The 16,385-nt window shown below is 50.1% G+C and overlaps 1 protein-coding gene across 2 annotated transcripts; it reads right to left on the bottom strand.

The window, feature by feature from the left end:
* Pom121c (POM121 transmembrane nucleoporin C) lies at window positions 1-16,148 on the bottom strand. 2 transcript variants are annotated; one of them, XM_041648097.1, is made up of 13 exons: window positions 15,548-16,148; window positions 14,060-14,275; window positions 13,391-13,549; window positions 11,904-11,984; window positions 9,811-9,982; window positions 8,378-8,472; window positions 7,642-7,715; window positions 7,162-7,286; window positions 6,956-7,058; window positions 6,204-6,377; window positions 3,907-5,523; window positions 1,756-1,878; window positions 1-1,377 (listed from the first exon to the last, which is right to left on the bottom strand). In XM_041648097.1, exons 1-13 carry the CDS (start codon window positions 16,114-16,116, stop codon window positions 1,280-1,282), a joined length of 3,606 nt encoding a protein of 1,201 aa, XP_041504031.1. In that variant the 5' UTR covers window positions 16,117-16,148; the 3' UTR covers window positions 1-1,279. The 2 variants fall into 2 exon arrangements, with proteins under 2 accessions (XP_041504031.1, XP_041504032.1); XM_041648098.1 differs by lacking the exon at window positions 1,756-1,878.
* Between the last annotated feature and the right edge of the window lie 237 nt (window positions 16,149-16,385).

The following is a 16,385-nucleotide window of genomic DNA, read 5'->3' as shown; positions in this document are numbered from 1 at the left end:
AAATAAATTTTTATTTTGTTAAAAAATGTTTAAATATTTTTTTCTTTTAATTTAGACACACGCATTCATACTTCTCCCAAAGAGGATGGGCATGGCAGCCAGGCTCTGGGGCCTAAGGGTGTGGTTTTTAAAAGGAAAGACAGGCAGGGAAGGACCCTTTTCAGGATACAACTATTAGGAACCTAAAAGTGTAGTTCATTAATCTACAACTCCAAACTCAGGCAGAAGATGCCCTTGCCTGGGGTGTGTTACGTGGGGGAGGACCAACAGGGAAGTCTGCTCCTACAGGCTCCATCCCCTGGGCTGCCAGCCCTTAATTCAAAACACTATTGAGAATTCAGGAGTCAGTACTGTGGCTGTCACGCGGTGCCACTTTCAGCATTCAATTAGCTAGGCCCAGGAGGGCCCAGGCGACATTGAGTCCGGCATTATCAACATGCCGCCACGCATACAATTCAATTCTTCCTCCAAACTCGATTCAAGGAGCAACACACATTAACATCAGACAAACACAATACAAGGCTTGGAAAATACAACCCCGAAGAGGCAAAGTGGCCCGTGGGGTGGCGGGCAAGTAAAGAGGCAGCTAGAAGCAGTGGCGGCAGTCTGCCTGCCCCAGAACTTTGTGGAGCAAACTCCCCTGGCTCTGCCAGGCTAAGTCTTGAACTGCCAACCTTTTGGAGGCTGGACTGGCAGAGGGCTGGAGATGAAACAGACTTGGCAGAAGAGGCGAGCAGCGCCCACTGGGGTCTCCAAGGCAAAGCAAGATTCACAGCCATTTAAAAGGAATGAATCTTACAGGACAGGTGAGGGACAAAGCAGCAAGAAATGAGAGACCCTGAAGGAACCAGAGGAAGAAAACCACTTCTTATGGCCAAGCCAAGCAGGCAAAGCTCAGGGACATTGTCTCCCCCAATCCCACCTGATGTATATCAGGGACCCAGGTGGGTTCCACGCACCCTCTAGCAGAGACGGTGCTCAAGGAAAGGGGAGGCGGCCTAGGCTACACACTAAACAAGCGCTGGGGCAGCAAGAGGACAATATGTACAGATGTTTCTTCAGTTCTCCAGCCTCACCAGTGGGACTGTTCAAGTAAAGTATCGGGCTTCTGCCCTCCCTGGGGCACCCACTTTCTCTAGAACAGAAAGGGCCAGGCTGCCACTTCTGCCCTGGTGATGGGCTGGTTTTGCTATGGAATTCGAAGGGTCAGAGGCTCTTCCTAGCAGGTGCTGAGGTCCATATCTGGGCAAGGGATGGGAGAGTGGAGCCAAGAGGCAGGTTACTTCTTGCGGGTATGCTGCCTTCGGGCCTGAAGTCGCTGTCGAGCCCCTGGGGTCTTGGATCCCGCGCCAATGGAAAACGAAGGGGCCGCTGATCCTGGAAAAAGTTGACAAGACCTCATCAGGGCAGCTGCTGCCACAGAAAATGTACCTGGTGCCTTGCTCTGGGAAGTTAGTTCAACAGCAGAAGCATAGGTGTTCCACCAGGGCTTCTGAACCTGTTGGCAGTCCTCCCAGGCCTTGGCAGGAACCCACCAGAAACATGCAGGAACACCAAAGCAAGTAAAATAAACCTGTACAAAACAACACAGAACAAAAAAACCACCAGCACTTGCTTCCCAAATGCCTGAGTTTCCAGAGAAGGCTCCACTCTACTGTTCAACTACCCTAGACCCTGAGGGCCAGCAATCTGCTATCCTGATCACTCCTGGTCCAAGGGACGGGGTGTCATGTTGGCAACAGACTGTCTCCTTACCAAAAGTTCCGACTCCAACAAAGCCTTGGGCAGGTGCTGAGGAGGCCCCAAATGAGAGGCTGCTACCAGCGGTGCCTATTCCAGGGGCAGGGGTACTCTGCCCAAAGGTGGGTGTGGATGTACCTAGCGGGAACAGACAGAAGAGCTGCAGAGACCGGGCAGGTGTCAGACCTATCCCCCTGTACCTAGTGCTGAGGAAGGTGGTCTCCGCCACCCCTCCATGTGTAACTGCAGCAGGAGGTGTGGGGCTGACAGGTTAATCCTGATCTGTCTCCCTGGTTCCCTGCCTTCCCTCTCACACTCACCTTGAAGGGCCCCAATCCTCCCAGGATCCCCTCTGGAAATGGCTCCTGCTCAGCCTGCACAATTATGCGATCACGTCAGGGCTGCTTTGTTCTGACATTGTTTCCAAGGCCACTTTTCACCCCTCCTACCTCAAACACCCAAATCTTTTGTTTTGCTAATTTTGAGACCGAGTCTGTTATGAAGCCCAGGTTGGCCTGGAACTCTCCAACCTCCTGCCCAAACCTAAGTGCTGGGATAACAGGGATGCACACAACCCCCAATAAGTCCAAGGGATCTGCCTACCTCCACACACTCAGCACTGGGATTACAGATATACACTGTCTCACCTAGCTACTGAGTATTGGGGACTGAACCCAACCAAATCCTCACACTAAAGTGGCAAGCACTTTGACCGTTGAGCCATCTCCCCAGTCTCATCCACCTGCTCAATCTAGAGGTTGCTTGAGTCTCTGAACACTGCGTATAAACGTATCATGTTTCCAAAACCTACAACCAACCACCTGGCAAACCATACACTTTCTCTGGCTATATTCCTTTTCTCACTGTCTTGGAAGACTCATTCACAGGCCCACCTCTCACCTCCCCACTTTCCTCAAGAGCTTCTTTCTCCCTATTTACCAAAAAGGTCAGTAGCTTTTAGGTCCAAAATTCACCCTGCACACAGCAAACAAGATCTCTTTACTCTTCAACTTGAAATTCTGTGACTTCCCTAGATATTTAAAATCCCAACAAGAAACCCTGGCTATGACCAGCCTTCTACTCTAACCAGCCAATCTTGCCTGTCTCTGCTAATGAACCCACCATCCCTGCTTCTGTTGCTGTGCCCTGACACTAACTACCTTCCCCGGGGGCCAACATGGATGCCCACTACCACAGCAGTTGGGAAGCTGGAGTATGAAGATCTTGAGTTTGAGGGCAGCCTGAGTTACACTTGGAAACACACACCCACACACACCCACCCACCCACCCACCCACACAAAACCAAACCAAGAACTCAGTGAGATGGCTCAGTGAGTAAAGGCACTTGCAGCAAAAGCCCAGTGATCTGTGGTATATTCCTAGAATTTAAGAAAAGGGGAAGGGGAGAACCAACTCCATGAAGTTGTACTCTGATCTCTACCTGTACATGATGGCAATGCATACACATGAGAGAGTGAGAGCCTATACACACACACACACACACACACACACACACACACACACACACGCGCGCAAGTTAAAATGGGTTGGGGAGATGGCTTGGTGAGTTAAAAGTACTTGCTGTGTAAGCATGAGTAACTATAAAATAAAGCTGAATGTGGCTGTACACACACGTATATACCAAACACAAACCACAAACATTTTCCCTTCCATTCACTATTTCCTCAAATGCATTATGATTTTTGTTTTTAAATGGGGCTGGAGAGAGAGCTTAATGGTTCCAGAGAACTCAGGTTCAATCCCAGCCCAAAAATGCCAGCTCAAGTCCTAGAGGATCGATCTACCACCCTCTTCTGGCTGCTAGAGCACCAGCATGCATATGGTTCACATACATACATGTACCAAAACACATATATCAAAATACATCTATCTTCCTAAGATTATTTTAAAAATTGTGTGTGCGTGTGTGCACAAATGCAGTGTCTGTGGAGGTCAGAGAGCAGCACCAGATCCCTTGGAACTACAGATATAAGCAGCTGAGTCACTGGATGTGGGTGCTCTCTAAGAACAGGTCTTATCCCCTCCAGCCCTCCAGAAACTTTCCTGGCCTACACAGGGCCCCTCCATCATTAACTAGCTTGGACTGCCTACAACTTACTTGTAGGCTGTTATACACTAAGCCTTATTAACAGCTCCCAATCTTACCTCCAAACACAGGCTTGCCTTCAGGCGTACTGCCCACACTGAAGGCGAAAGGTGAGCTCTGACTGGTTGTGCCCAGGGTGTTCTGACTCAGGCTTCCCCCAAAGGAGGTGGTGGTGCCTGTGGTCCCGCTCTGTCCAGATCCAAAGCTGAAAGTTCCAGAGGTGGAGCCAGTGCCTGGAGTAGCACTAAGCCCAAAGCCTCCACTGCCAGAAGAAGCTGCTGAGCCACCAAATGTAAACGGGGATGGAGCAGAGCTGCCAAATAAAGAGCTGCTGCTTCCACTGTTGGTGGTCTGTGTGGTGGCACCAAAGCCAGAAGTGGTGGCTGAACCAAAGGAAAATACAGATGTGGTGCTACCAAAAGCGGGCTGTGTGCTTGCAGGGGTGCCAAAGGTGGAGGCTGTGGCCTTCAACCCGCCAAAAGCCGGCTGTGCAGCACTACCAAAGGTGGCTGGTGCTGGTGCTGCAGATGGGGCTGAGGCCACAGAGTTGCCAAACGTGAAAGAGCTGCCAAAACTTGGGGCAAGTGCTGGCTTGGTGACCCCCTCAGTGGCTCCAAATGTGGGCTGTGGGTTGGCTCCGGGGTAGGCTGGGAGTGCAGGCTTGGCACCAGAGCTAAAGGGAATGTTGAAGGTAGGGGTGACAGTGTTGCTGAAGGTAAGTGTAGGCTGGCTGGTGGTGGCAGGGGTTGAGGTGGAGGTGGTGAGGGTGCTGCCAAAGCCACTGAAGCCACTAGCGCCACTGCTACTACTGGCCGCTGTCTGAGCAGAACTGCCAAGGGGCTGGCTAAAAGAGGTGCCTGCTGCAGATGCTGCTGTGGCAGGGGACTTGCCAAACTGGAAGATGGAAGGCAGGGCTGGGGCAGAACTAGCAGCAGTGACAGAGGGACCTCCCCCGAACAGAAGTGGCTGGGAGGTGGAAGTCATGGTATTGCTGGCAGTGCTGGCCACAGAGGTCACTCCAAAGCCAAACACAAGCTTTGAGGCAGAAGTTGTGGTGCCAGAGGCCACTGTGGAGGTGGCAGTAGCAAGGCCAGCGAAGAGAGGGGCTGGTGTGGCTGTAGTGGTGGCTGTAGCAGTTGTCTGCTTCAGGGAGAAGGGGGCTGACAGGGGCATGGCTGTAAATGGCTCCACACTGTCAAAAATAGGCTTGAAAGTGTGAGTTGTAGTACTGGCTGTGGTGGAGAGGGTGGTGTTGGACGAGGCTGTAGTGGTGGCTGAGGAGCTAGATGGTAAGGGGCTATCATTCTCACTTTTAGGTGTGGCCATAAAAATGGGCTTAAACATGGGAGAAGCAGAAGCTGGGCCAGGCATGGCAAGGGAGGAAGAGTTGGCAGGTGGGCTCAGCATCCCGAACAGCATGCTGGGCTTTGGGGTCGGGGAGGGAGCCGTGGAGGCTTGGGTGCTGGCAGACTGCTCAGCCTGAGGGACCCCAGGGGACTTGGTGTCAGTGAGTGGTGTGGCAGATGAAGCAGGAGTCAGCCCCAGGAAGGTGGCTGTAGGTTTGGAGTCCGAGGAGGTGCTGGCCACTGGCTCTGTCAGTGGTGAGACAACAGGGGTCAGGAGGCTGGGTGTCTTCGGAGGTGAAGGGGCTGTAGTAGTTGCTGCTGCAGCAGGTTCTGTGAGGAAAAGGAAGTAAGATGAGTTCTGAGGTCCTCTGCAGGCGGCACTTGGCATGCTCAGCACCACCAACGTACAAGGGACTCAAGAAGGCATTATTTCCACTCCCAGATTCCAAGAAAGACAGAAGGAAGAAAGCAGGGGAGCCTACCTGGGGCTGCATGTGGGGTCATGAAGGAAAATGCTCAACTCTGATGTCTACTTACCTACATGCGCCTACTCATTTAACAAAGACCCATCCTGTTTACCAGCCCAGCAAGGCAGTGCCTGTGAGCCCCGAGAGTTGTATCACCACGCCTGCAGTCCAGTGTGAGAAGCACAGCTACACTGCTGTGTCCATGTGCGATAGCATGGATGTACCAGTTGGCAAGGTTTACCAGCCTTGCCCAGACAGAAAGGGATTTTAGTTATTCTAAGTTTGGGATCCAGAAAGCTAGGACACCTTATGGGAAGGATCATGTCATATTGCAGATACTTCTCAGGGAAGACATAATATAATTCTCATAGACGACACAGACTCAGGGCAGCTAGGGCAGATGCCTTTGAATCATGAACCCAGTATGACAGTCTGCCTTCCTGTATATTTCCAGACCAGGGCTTTCTGAAGCCCAGAACCAACAGGCTCTATACCTGCGTCGTGTCAAAAGCCTGTCATTACAGGACAGAATGCTCTTCTTACCTGAGGATGGTGGGGCTGGAGAGTCCTGCATCTTCTTCAAGCTCTCCAACAGTGGGTTAGAGCTAGGAGCTGGGAGGGAGGCTGGTGAGGCAGCAGGCCCCACAGCAGGCAGGATGAACGTGAAAGGAGGATTGGTGGCAGGTGGGGTTTCAGTGGCCGAGGTGGGGGCATCATCTGAGGAGGACAGACAATCTTCTAGCAAGTTCCAGAGCAAAGGTACAGGAAGCTCAGAGCCCAAAATGCTTGTTCAGAAATGTTTCTCTATTCTCACGGATGGGACGCTAGACTGCAGGTCTCAATGAAGACCCAAGCAAGTTTTCCCGAGAAGAACAAACAAAGGAAGCTGGAGGGTGGGAGTGGCACTTGGTCTGTGCTGGAGTGGAGGTGGAAGGACTATGAGGGTGATGCCAACCTGGGTTAGACAGTAACACCATTTTCACTAACAAAACAAAACTTTCAGGTTCCATGGAAAAGTGTTAGTAACAGCTACTGGAAATAAAACTGGTGAAATCAGGGGATAAAAAATTCAAGAGCTGACTATGGTGGCATCCATCTGTAACCCAGCATTTGGAAGGCTGAAGCAGGGTTATAAATTTGAAGACAGCCTTGGACAGATGAATCTAGACTCAAAACTGGAGCAAAGGAGAATCAAGCATTCTACTACTTCTCTTCCAAGGAGAGCTGTGGAAACAAACCTCAAAGATAGCAAGGTGCTCAGGCCCTCTGGATCACACTGCACTCTGCACCCTTACCTGTCTTGTCCTCCAAAACCTTGTTAAACCACTGCAGTGAAGCTTTCCTCTCCATGTCCAGGTCTTCGGCAGTGATGGAATAGCCAAGCTCAGGGGGTGGAGGCTACCCAAGAGAACAAAGACAGGTTAGGCTGACCCCCAGAAGCAGAAGAAACCTGTTCCCAGCCCGAGTCTAAAAAGAGCTGAGAGGGAGGGACAAGGCATACCAGGGTGAGCTGGTCCCCTCGCCGGGAGGGCAGCAACTGAACTTTGCGTTTGCGTTGCCCAGAGCCGCCAGATGTGGGTGGGGAAGTCCAAGAGTTCTGCTGCTTCCCAGTGGCTGAATCTGCAACTACAGACAAACACAGGTTTGCTGGCCTCCCTGCTCCTCCAGGACAGAATGGTTTTGTTGGAAGACTTCATGTTTTCTGTGTGTTGAGTGGCCTGCAAGTATCTGCAACGTTATTCGAAAGGTGCACACAACTGCTTGGGGGATGGGAGTGACCCCGAGCCCCACATGAGCTCATCACCTACCAGTCCTTGCATTCAGCACTGGACTGTGTCTGCTTTTCTCTCTTCTCACACTAAGGATCTATTAAGGGCCAGATTATCTTCCACACCCCAGATAGAGCAATGCTCTGTTAACTTCAATGGTGTTGACTTCCATTGCAGAAGCCACCCTCAGCCCACATGGCTTCTCTACTTACCCTTTTCTCTTGGGGACTCCTTGTCTGTTACCAAGGGAGCTGAAGAACTGGAAGGGTGACATGGCTCCTCCTCTCTGTGGGGATGGTGAAAAGGCTAGATTTTGTTTGGGAAGACTACCAGGAGTGCACAGCACCTCACTGGCTCACACATGGCCAACGTCAAGAAAGACCGTGGCTCCCGGTCTCAGCACGTCACCATGTCACACTTCTTGTAGAAGTAGAGGTGAGCAGTTGACAGAGGCCACAAGCATCTGGTCTTTAAACACAGAACTGTGAAGCTTTACTCAGAGCCTGTCAAGTCTAGGGCCCCAGTCTGCATTTTCAGGCTCTAACAGCGGGTTAGTGATGGAGCTAGGAGTGAAGCTGATGAGAAAGCAGGCCCGTGACAGACAGGGTGAAAATAAAAAAGGCTAGGTGGCATGAAGAGTCAGACACCAGACCTGATCCCCGAGGGGCCGAGCTCCAGTGAAGAGTGAGCTGGGGCCAGGGACCCAGGCTCCCTGCTGACCCGATCCACTCTGCACCACTCCCACTGGAGTACGAGACAGAGAAGGGACCCCAACCATCAGTGTGCTCTGACTGCAGGACAGGGGAACAACTGTAGCAGGCACTTGCTGCTCTTCTAGGGATTGACTCTGATTTGCTCAGTCAGAGTCAATAAAAGCCCAAAAGCCAATCCCTGTGAAGCCTCATTCCCCCCATCCATACAAAGTGATCAGAAGTGAATGGTGATTACCTTGTTTTCTTGGCTGGCCTCTCTGGTGTCTGGGAGCGAGAGGAAGCTGGGCTAGAAAAGGGGGACGAGCTGGGGCCACCACTCCTCTTCCACAGCTGCAAACCAAGCAGAGTGGCACATCTAAGACTACCACTGAGAACATGACTATAGAGACATTCTGAATAGGCCAGGCATGGTGGAGCTGATTTTGAGGCCAGCCTGGTCTATATAGTGAGTTCCAGGACAGCCAAAACCAAACCAAAATAAAAAACTTTTTTGAGGGGCTGGAGATACGGCTCAGCAGTTAAGAAACAATGCTGCACTTGTAGAGGGTCCAGGTTTGGTTTCCAGCACCCACATCAGGCTGCTCATAAGTACTGTAACTCTAGTGCCAGGAGATCGGATGCTTTCTGGCTTCTGCGGGTACCTGCATGCATGCATATGGTGCACCTAAATTCACACAGACTCAAATAAATAAGTTTTTTTTTCCTTTTTTGAGTCGAAGTCTCACTGAATAGTCCTGGTTGCAATTCTTTATGTAGACCAGGCTAGCTGAAAGCTTAGAGTATGCCACTGCAACCGACAAAATAATAAATCTTAAAAGAATGCTTGTACCCATTACATATTCCAACAATGATGATCTACGGGTATACCCTTTATTTTGCAGATTCTGAAATTCTATCAGAGTAAGCTTATGCATATTAAAAACTACAAACTGGGTGTGGTGGTGCAAGCCTGAAACCCCAGTACTTGGGAAGCAGAAGCAGGATAGCCACTGCAAGTTCAAGCCCAGACTGAGAGCATAGCAAACTTCAGGAGAGCCAGGGATCCATAACGCCTTGTCTCAAAAAACAAAACCAAACAAAAAAGATAACTGATCTACCTGTGCAAGCCCATACAGCTACTAGTGTCAATGTCAATATTAATATCAAGTCTGCCTGAAAGCAAAGCTGCCTGGCTTCCCTACCCACAGATATTAACTAGCTCTAAACAATAACGACAACTACTTCATTGTTTTAAAAACATGTACTAAATTCCAACTGCTTACAGATCTCATCTACACGTCAAACTGAACAAACCTTTTTTTAAAAGATTTATTTATTTATTTATACAGTATCCTGCCTGTAGGCCAGAAGAGGGCACCAGATCTCATTATAGGTGGTTTTGAGCCACCATGTGGTTGCTGGGAATTGAACTCAGGATCTCTGGAAAAGCAAGCAGTCAGTGCTCTTAACTGCTGAGCTATCTCTCCAGCCCCTGAATGAACCTTTTCAACCACATCAGTACCACCTACTGCACTGTTGTTTTCCTGTGGTCCATCTGTAGCAACAGCTCCATTTATACCAGTCCCACAGATCCATGTTTTAAGGCTTTGTATTTGTTAGCCTAGAGACAGACCCAATGCCAGGCAACAGAGAGTGGTCTGCATCTTTGTTTGCGGCCCTGAGAGATACCTGAGAGATACCACGGGTGGAGCTGTAGGAGCTGGTGATGGCATTGCGGCTGGAGCTGGGGATGCCTCCTGTGCATGTACTAGTCAGAGAGCTCACAGAGGAGGTGCGAGACCGTTTGTTCAAGTGGTCATCTGAGCTCTGGGAAGCCAGACTTCTCTTCAGGGAGCCAGGCCTAACAGAAAGGAAGAAGACACGCTACTGAAGATATGTTCTTCTAATATTTCCTCCATGGCTGCAACAAAGCTTTTTGAATAAACCTGAAGAAAGCCATAATATTCTCACGGCACTATCAGCAAATGACAAGGTGACCCATATCTGACACAGCATGGACAACGCACACAGGAAGCAGAGAGCAGAGCACACGCATGGGGTTGGAGGGAGGATGACATCTTTTTTTTTTTTTAAATATTTATTTATTTATTTATTATGTATACAACATTCTGCCTTGATGTATGCCCGCACGCCAGAGCAGGGCGCCAGATCTCAGTACAGATGGTTGTGAGCCACCATGTAGTTGCTGGGAATTGAACTCAGGACCTCTGGAAGAGCAGCCAGTACTCTTAACCTCTGAGCCATTTCTCCAGCCCGGGAGGATGACATCTTGACTGCCCCTTCCTGGGGAACTTTAATGCCCTTCAATAAAGCTGTTCAGAGAAAAATCGGAGTGAGCCAACCACTCTCAGCCAGGCAGTGGGGGCACACACCTTTAATCCCAGCACTTGAGAGGCAGAGGCAGGCAATCTCAGTGAGTTCGAGGCCAGCCTGCTCTACAGAGTAAGTTCCAGGACAGTCAGGACTGTTACACAGAGAAACCCAGTCTCAAAAAACCAAACCAAACCAAACCAAACCAAACCAAACAACAACAACAAAAAAACCAACCACTCTCCTGAGCCTCCAACCCCAAAAGGAATCTCCCCCATAATCCTCTCTGTAGGCCTGTGTTTCTAGCTTTGCTACACTATGGTCCCAGGGCAACCCGCATCAACCACAAACCAGATGACTGACACTTCAGCAAGATGTGTTTCCATTTTCACCTGTGCAACCCGTCTGCAGCCACAGCCAGCGGTCCCATCCCTTCACACAACAGTGCTTTAGCTTTAGAGGACCATTATCTTAGCTGGCTCCCAGATCTCTGGGTTTCCCCTGAGACTGTCCCCTAGGCTAGAGCCTCCAAAACCACCTGATCACCAATGTTTACCCATTTCAGGCCCTTTTACATCTCAGTGATCCACAAGATGTGTGCATGTCTCCTGAAGTGCAGTACAGTGAGCTGAATACAAGGCTTCACAGACAGCCTTTTTACCATAGGGGAACCTATGTCCCTTGCGCCCAAACTTTTTGTAGAATTTTAAAATTCAAATGTAGATATTTAGTATTTATCTTAAATTCCATGTTACAACATTTCTTGAACTGCAGAAGCCTTGTGATCTTGTGACCTCCTGTGAAGGATCAACTATATAACATGTTAGTGAAGTAGATAAAGACAGAAAAGACCAATTATTGGACACGGACTTGTTCATTTATTTAGGAGTTTACTTAAAGCACTCTAAGATTTCACTTGCTACTTGGAATAGAATGACCTGGAGAAACACAAGGTTTTTGCCCTTAACAATCTGAACACAAACGCTTACGCCTGTCTACTGTAATATATGCCTTTAAAACCACCCGACTACCACATATGCTTCTGTAAAATCTCACCTGCTTTTTCACCCACCCCCCTTATGGCTTCAGAGTATAAAATAAGAACACAAACTGGACCTAGGAGCAAGGAAGGCCTTTCGGGAACTGTCCTGGCTTTGGCCCACTAGTGAATACATCTCCTCTCCTCCACTCCCACTGGTGTCAGAGTGCTTATTCCAGAAAGATTACCACAACATTAGCACAATAGATAGAATGTCATTAAACACAGACCCTCCCTATGCATCTCACTCAGGTTAGTGGAAAAACATGGCAAGAGACTGGAGAGAAAATACCTAAGCATGGCAAATTAGTCAAGAGTGTGAACTGGACAGGATGCAGAAAGCGAAGAGGAAAGCCGACAGCTACAGTTGTCAAAGCGCACTTTTCCAAGCATCACCAAGGGTTTAACTTACTTGGGCACAAATGCAGCAGGGACTCCGTTGGCAACAAGGGGCTCGAATGCTGAATGCCCGCTCCCACTGCTATCATGGCGCCTGTGATAAACCAAAAAGTCCCTCATTAAATACTGCGTCTGTCTTCCCAATCCTTGTAAGCATTTCCCAAACCAGCCATACAGCTCAGCAGGTAAAGGCACTTGCTGCAAGCCTGCTGACCTTCATTTGACTCTGGGAATCCTTGCACCCCACAGGTAGAAAAAGAGACTCTCATAAGCTATGCTCTGCCCTCCATTTATAAACCAACTCACACACAAATACAATAAACAGTGTAAAGAAATTGAAAGTATTTCTTCATATTCCTGGGGCCCAGCACTACCACTAGAGTATACATTTCATGCTAAACAAGAAAAGGTTTATTTCAAACCACTGGGTTCTGGAAGGTCCATTACTCTAAAACTATCCTGGTTAATTAAGGAGCAGAGCAAGAAGGACTCTGTAATATACCTCAGCGACTCAGGTACATCACAAGAAGGAAACACAGTCTGAATCAGGTTCTTGTTATTCTGTTCAAACTATACCAGAACTCATTATGTAGCCCCAGGCTATCTTTGGACTTCCAGTCCTCCTGGCACAGTGCTGGGGATTACAGGTGCCAGCTACCATTCCTGGCAGATTTATCAGTTTTTACTGGCTGATTTTGTATCAAAATATTACAAATTCAGCTGCAATATAGGTAACAGTCCACATACCCCCAGTGCTCCAGAGCTGTTAGGAAAGCTCTATACATTACACACAAGAGTATACTCATGGGGTTGGAGAAATGGCTCAGTGGTTAAGGTGCCTCAGGTGTTAAGAAGGATCAGCAGTTGGACTTGGGTTCAATTCCCAGCACCCACATAGCAGTTCACAACTGTCTGTAACTCCAGTTCCACAGGATCTGGCATCCTCACATAGTGATACATACAGTCAAAACCGCAATGTACATTAAATCCTTGAAAAAAATGGAAGAGCCTGGTAGTGGTGGCGCATACCTTTAATCCCAGCACTCAGGAGGCAGAGGCAGGCAGGATCTCTGTGAGTTCGAGGCCAGCCTGGTCTACAAGAGCTAGTTCCAGGACAGGCTCCAAAACTACAGAGAAACCCTGTCTCAAAAAACCAATAAAAGGGGGCTGGAGAGATGGCTCAGTGGTTAAGAGCATTGCCTGCTCTTCCAAAGGTCCTGAGTTTAATTCCCGGCAACCACATAGTGGCTCACAACCATCTGTAATGAGGTCTGATGCCCTCTTCTGGCCTGCAGGCATACAGACAGAATATTGTATACATAATGAATAAATATTTAAAAAAAAAAAAAAGGAAGTGAACTGTATTAAAGCCCTTACTACCAAGCTGTCCCAAGGCTCACATTGGAGCTGGCCTCTATATCTTCGTGGAAATCAACCATATTTCCACAAATTCTCTGGAGTTCACCTGGCAAGCCAGTTTAGTACTCTCCTGATCAGTACCTTCTCTTGTTTTCCTGGCCATCTAGGGGTAGCTGGTCTTCTTCCTCCACTGTCCTTTTCTTCTTTTCTCTGAGGGCATTCAGCACAGTCTCCTTCGCACAAGGGTCCGGGACATTACTTGATGGTGAAGACAATGTTGTGTTGAGTGTCTGCTCTGGCCTGTAACAAAAGATAAAATTCTAGAAACAGAATATTTTTATCTATCACGGACAGAACAGAAACCAGAAGTTAACTGACAACTGAGACCTTAACTCATATATGTGTAGAAACTATCATGATTAGTAAATCAGGCCTGGTAGCTTAACCTGCAATCCCAACAGTGAGAAGTCAGAAGCAGGAGATCATCCTGAGTTTGGGGCCAGCCTGAGAAACAGTCAATTTCAGGTCAACCTGTTCTATGAATAGAGTGTGACTGAGCGCACACACGTGTGTGCGTGTAGAAACGGCTCAGTGATGAAGAGCTGCACAATCACGAGGACTGGTGTTCAGATCCCAGCACTCACACAATTAAGGCAACTGGCATAACCCTGTAACCCCTTGCCAGGGAGACACCCTGGCCTCAAGGAAGTGAGAGCAATAAAGGAAATCTGAGGCTTCCTTCTGGTCTCCATAAAGGTGCAGGTGCTTAGGTGCTTACCTGTATACACACGTTTGTACACACACACTTACATGGATGAACGAAGTAACTTGCTGTCCGGAGGGGCAATCCTCACGGTCACTGGGCTACACACCATTCTTGAGTTCCGTGCAGACAGCACAGCCTTCTTGTGACCACCATTCCAGCACACCGTTGGCAGTGCCCCAAGCAAGGAGTACTGGGCCTGCTGAATGGGATAGCGCCTTCGGGGTGTTATAACAAACCGACTGGATAAAGACCCACACTCTCTGTAGGGAATAGGAGACACATGCTGGAAACAGAGTCTTAAAGGAAGACCTAATTCAACTGACTGCAGAAACAGAGGCATTAACACTTCCTTTCCAGAGAATATCAACCTCTCTCTCTTATTTATTTTTAGGAGTGACAAAACTCAGGGGTGTATGCATGCTAGACAAAGCACTCTGCCACTGACAAGGCAGATCTCCAATTTTTCTAAGCAACGGGGAACACAGCTTTTGGACGGCAAACTTCTCCCATTCCATCCGAGGGCAGAGAAGATCAGCTGCTTAACGGCTGTCTCTACCATGGTCTTCAACAAACTAAGTACTTCAGAAGCCCACACAGGTACGTCAGAAGCACATGCAGATGGGCTGTGTAGGGATAATTCTGTCCAATTTGTCTGCACGACATAGCCGGAGCCAAACAGGAATAGGTATTCAACACCGCAACCTAACGCATGTATCAGGGCCAGTGACATGGCTGAGTGGGTAGAGGTGCTTGCTGCCAAAAGCCTGATGACGTGAGATCAATCTCAGGGGCCCAAACGGTGAAAGGAGAAAAACAAACAAACAAACACACAAAAACCCTCCAACAAGCCGGGTGATGGTGGCGCACGCCATTAATCCCAGCACTCGGGAGGCAGAGGCAGGCGGATCTCTGTGAGTTCGAGACCAGCCTGGTCTACAGAGATAGTTCCAGGACAGGCTCCAAAGCCAGAGAGAAACCCTGTCTCGAAAAAACAAAACAAACAAACAAACAAACAAAAACTTCCCCAACAAACAAACACACAAGCTTCATCCAGAATCTAGGCTGACTGCGGTGCAGCACACCTGTAACCCCAGCACCTTGGAGGTGCAAGCCGGAGGGTCAGCAGGCCAAAGTCATCCTCACCTACAGATTGTGTTCATGGAACAACGTGAGCTACAAGAGATCGGTATCTCAGAAAAAATTAAAACCAAAGGCTGGGTAATGAATGGGCAGAGTGCTTGCTGCCATGAATTAAGCTGAGGATCCGATCCCACCACAGCACTGTAATCCTGTCCTTGAACTCCTCACCCAGAAGGTGGAGGCGGGAGGATGAGGAGTTCAGGGACAGCCTCAACCAAAGAAAGGGTTCGAGATCAGCCGATTTGGACCACCAAGCACCCTACCTTAAAAAAAGGAGTGATAGAAAGAAAAGGAAAGGTTACATCAAAGAAAAAAGTAAGGGAAAGTCGGATTTCCAGGTGGAGCCCTAGGTTAAAGCCGCAGCGACCCTAAAAAAGATCGCCGTGACTTACCGGTGGGGTAGCCGCCGGGAGGGTCGTAAAAGCGGGGTGGGGAGCGCGGGATAGACATGGTGGACTCGCTGGGTCGCCGACGCGGGCGGCGGGGAACGTGAGGGTGGGCGGCGGCCCGGCCTCTCCCGAGGGTCCTGCGCCACGGCAGGCTGGGGAGGGCCGGGCTTGCCCAGGTAGCTGCCCATAAGTAAGAGCTCAGCGGAGTCGGGGCCTCCAAGCGGACTGCGGGGCTCACAGAGGCTGCCGTTGACCGCCGACTTAGCCGGAGGCGGTGAAGCAGTGAGCGCGGGCCGCGGGTGGCGGCGCGAGTCGCGCACGAACGACGACAGGCCCCGTGGGCCGCGGGGCTCCCGACTCAGGCCCCACCAGGCCGCGCTCGCCCCCACGGCCAGCCAGGCCAGCGCGGCCGCCGCTGGCACTAAGTAGAGCGCGAGGCCGAGCAGCGCTAGGCCGAGTGCCGCGGCGCCCGCCGGTCCTCCGCAGCCGCGGACTCGGCCCCGACCCTCCCGTACACCCAATGGGGGCCGCGACCGCTCGACTCCGCCAGCCGCGGCTGCCGCCGTAGACATCGCGGCTCCGCGTCGCGGAGCGGACTTAAATATCCCAGGGTACACCGCGCCGCGCACCGCCGCTTACGTCACTCTCCCCGACGCGGCGCGCCGGGTGAAAAGGGGAACCGCGGCGGCGTGGCAAACGAGGCGCGAGAGGTTTGTTTTGAAAAATTACGGTTTGGGTAGACGTTGTTGACCTTTAATCCCAGCACCCAGGAGGCAGAAGCAGGAGTATGTCTGTGAGCTCGAGGCCAGCCTGGTTCACAAAGAGAGTTCCAGGATAGCCA

Source organism: Microtus oregoni, unplaced genomic scaffold (assembly GCF_018167655.1).
Source record: "Microtus oregoni isolate MIOR12 unplaced genomic scaffold, Mior012 000003F_ref0000135, whole genome shotgun sequence".
NCBI classification, from domain to species: domain Eukaryota; kingdom Metazoa; phylum Chordata; class Mammalia; order Rodentia; family Cricetidae; genus Microtus; species Microtus oregoni.
Note: the sequence above shows the minus strand (reverse complement) of the source record. Positions and strands in the feature narration are given on the sequence as shown.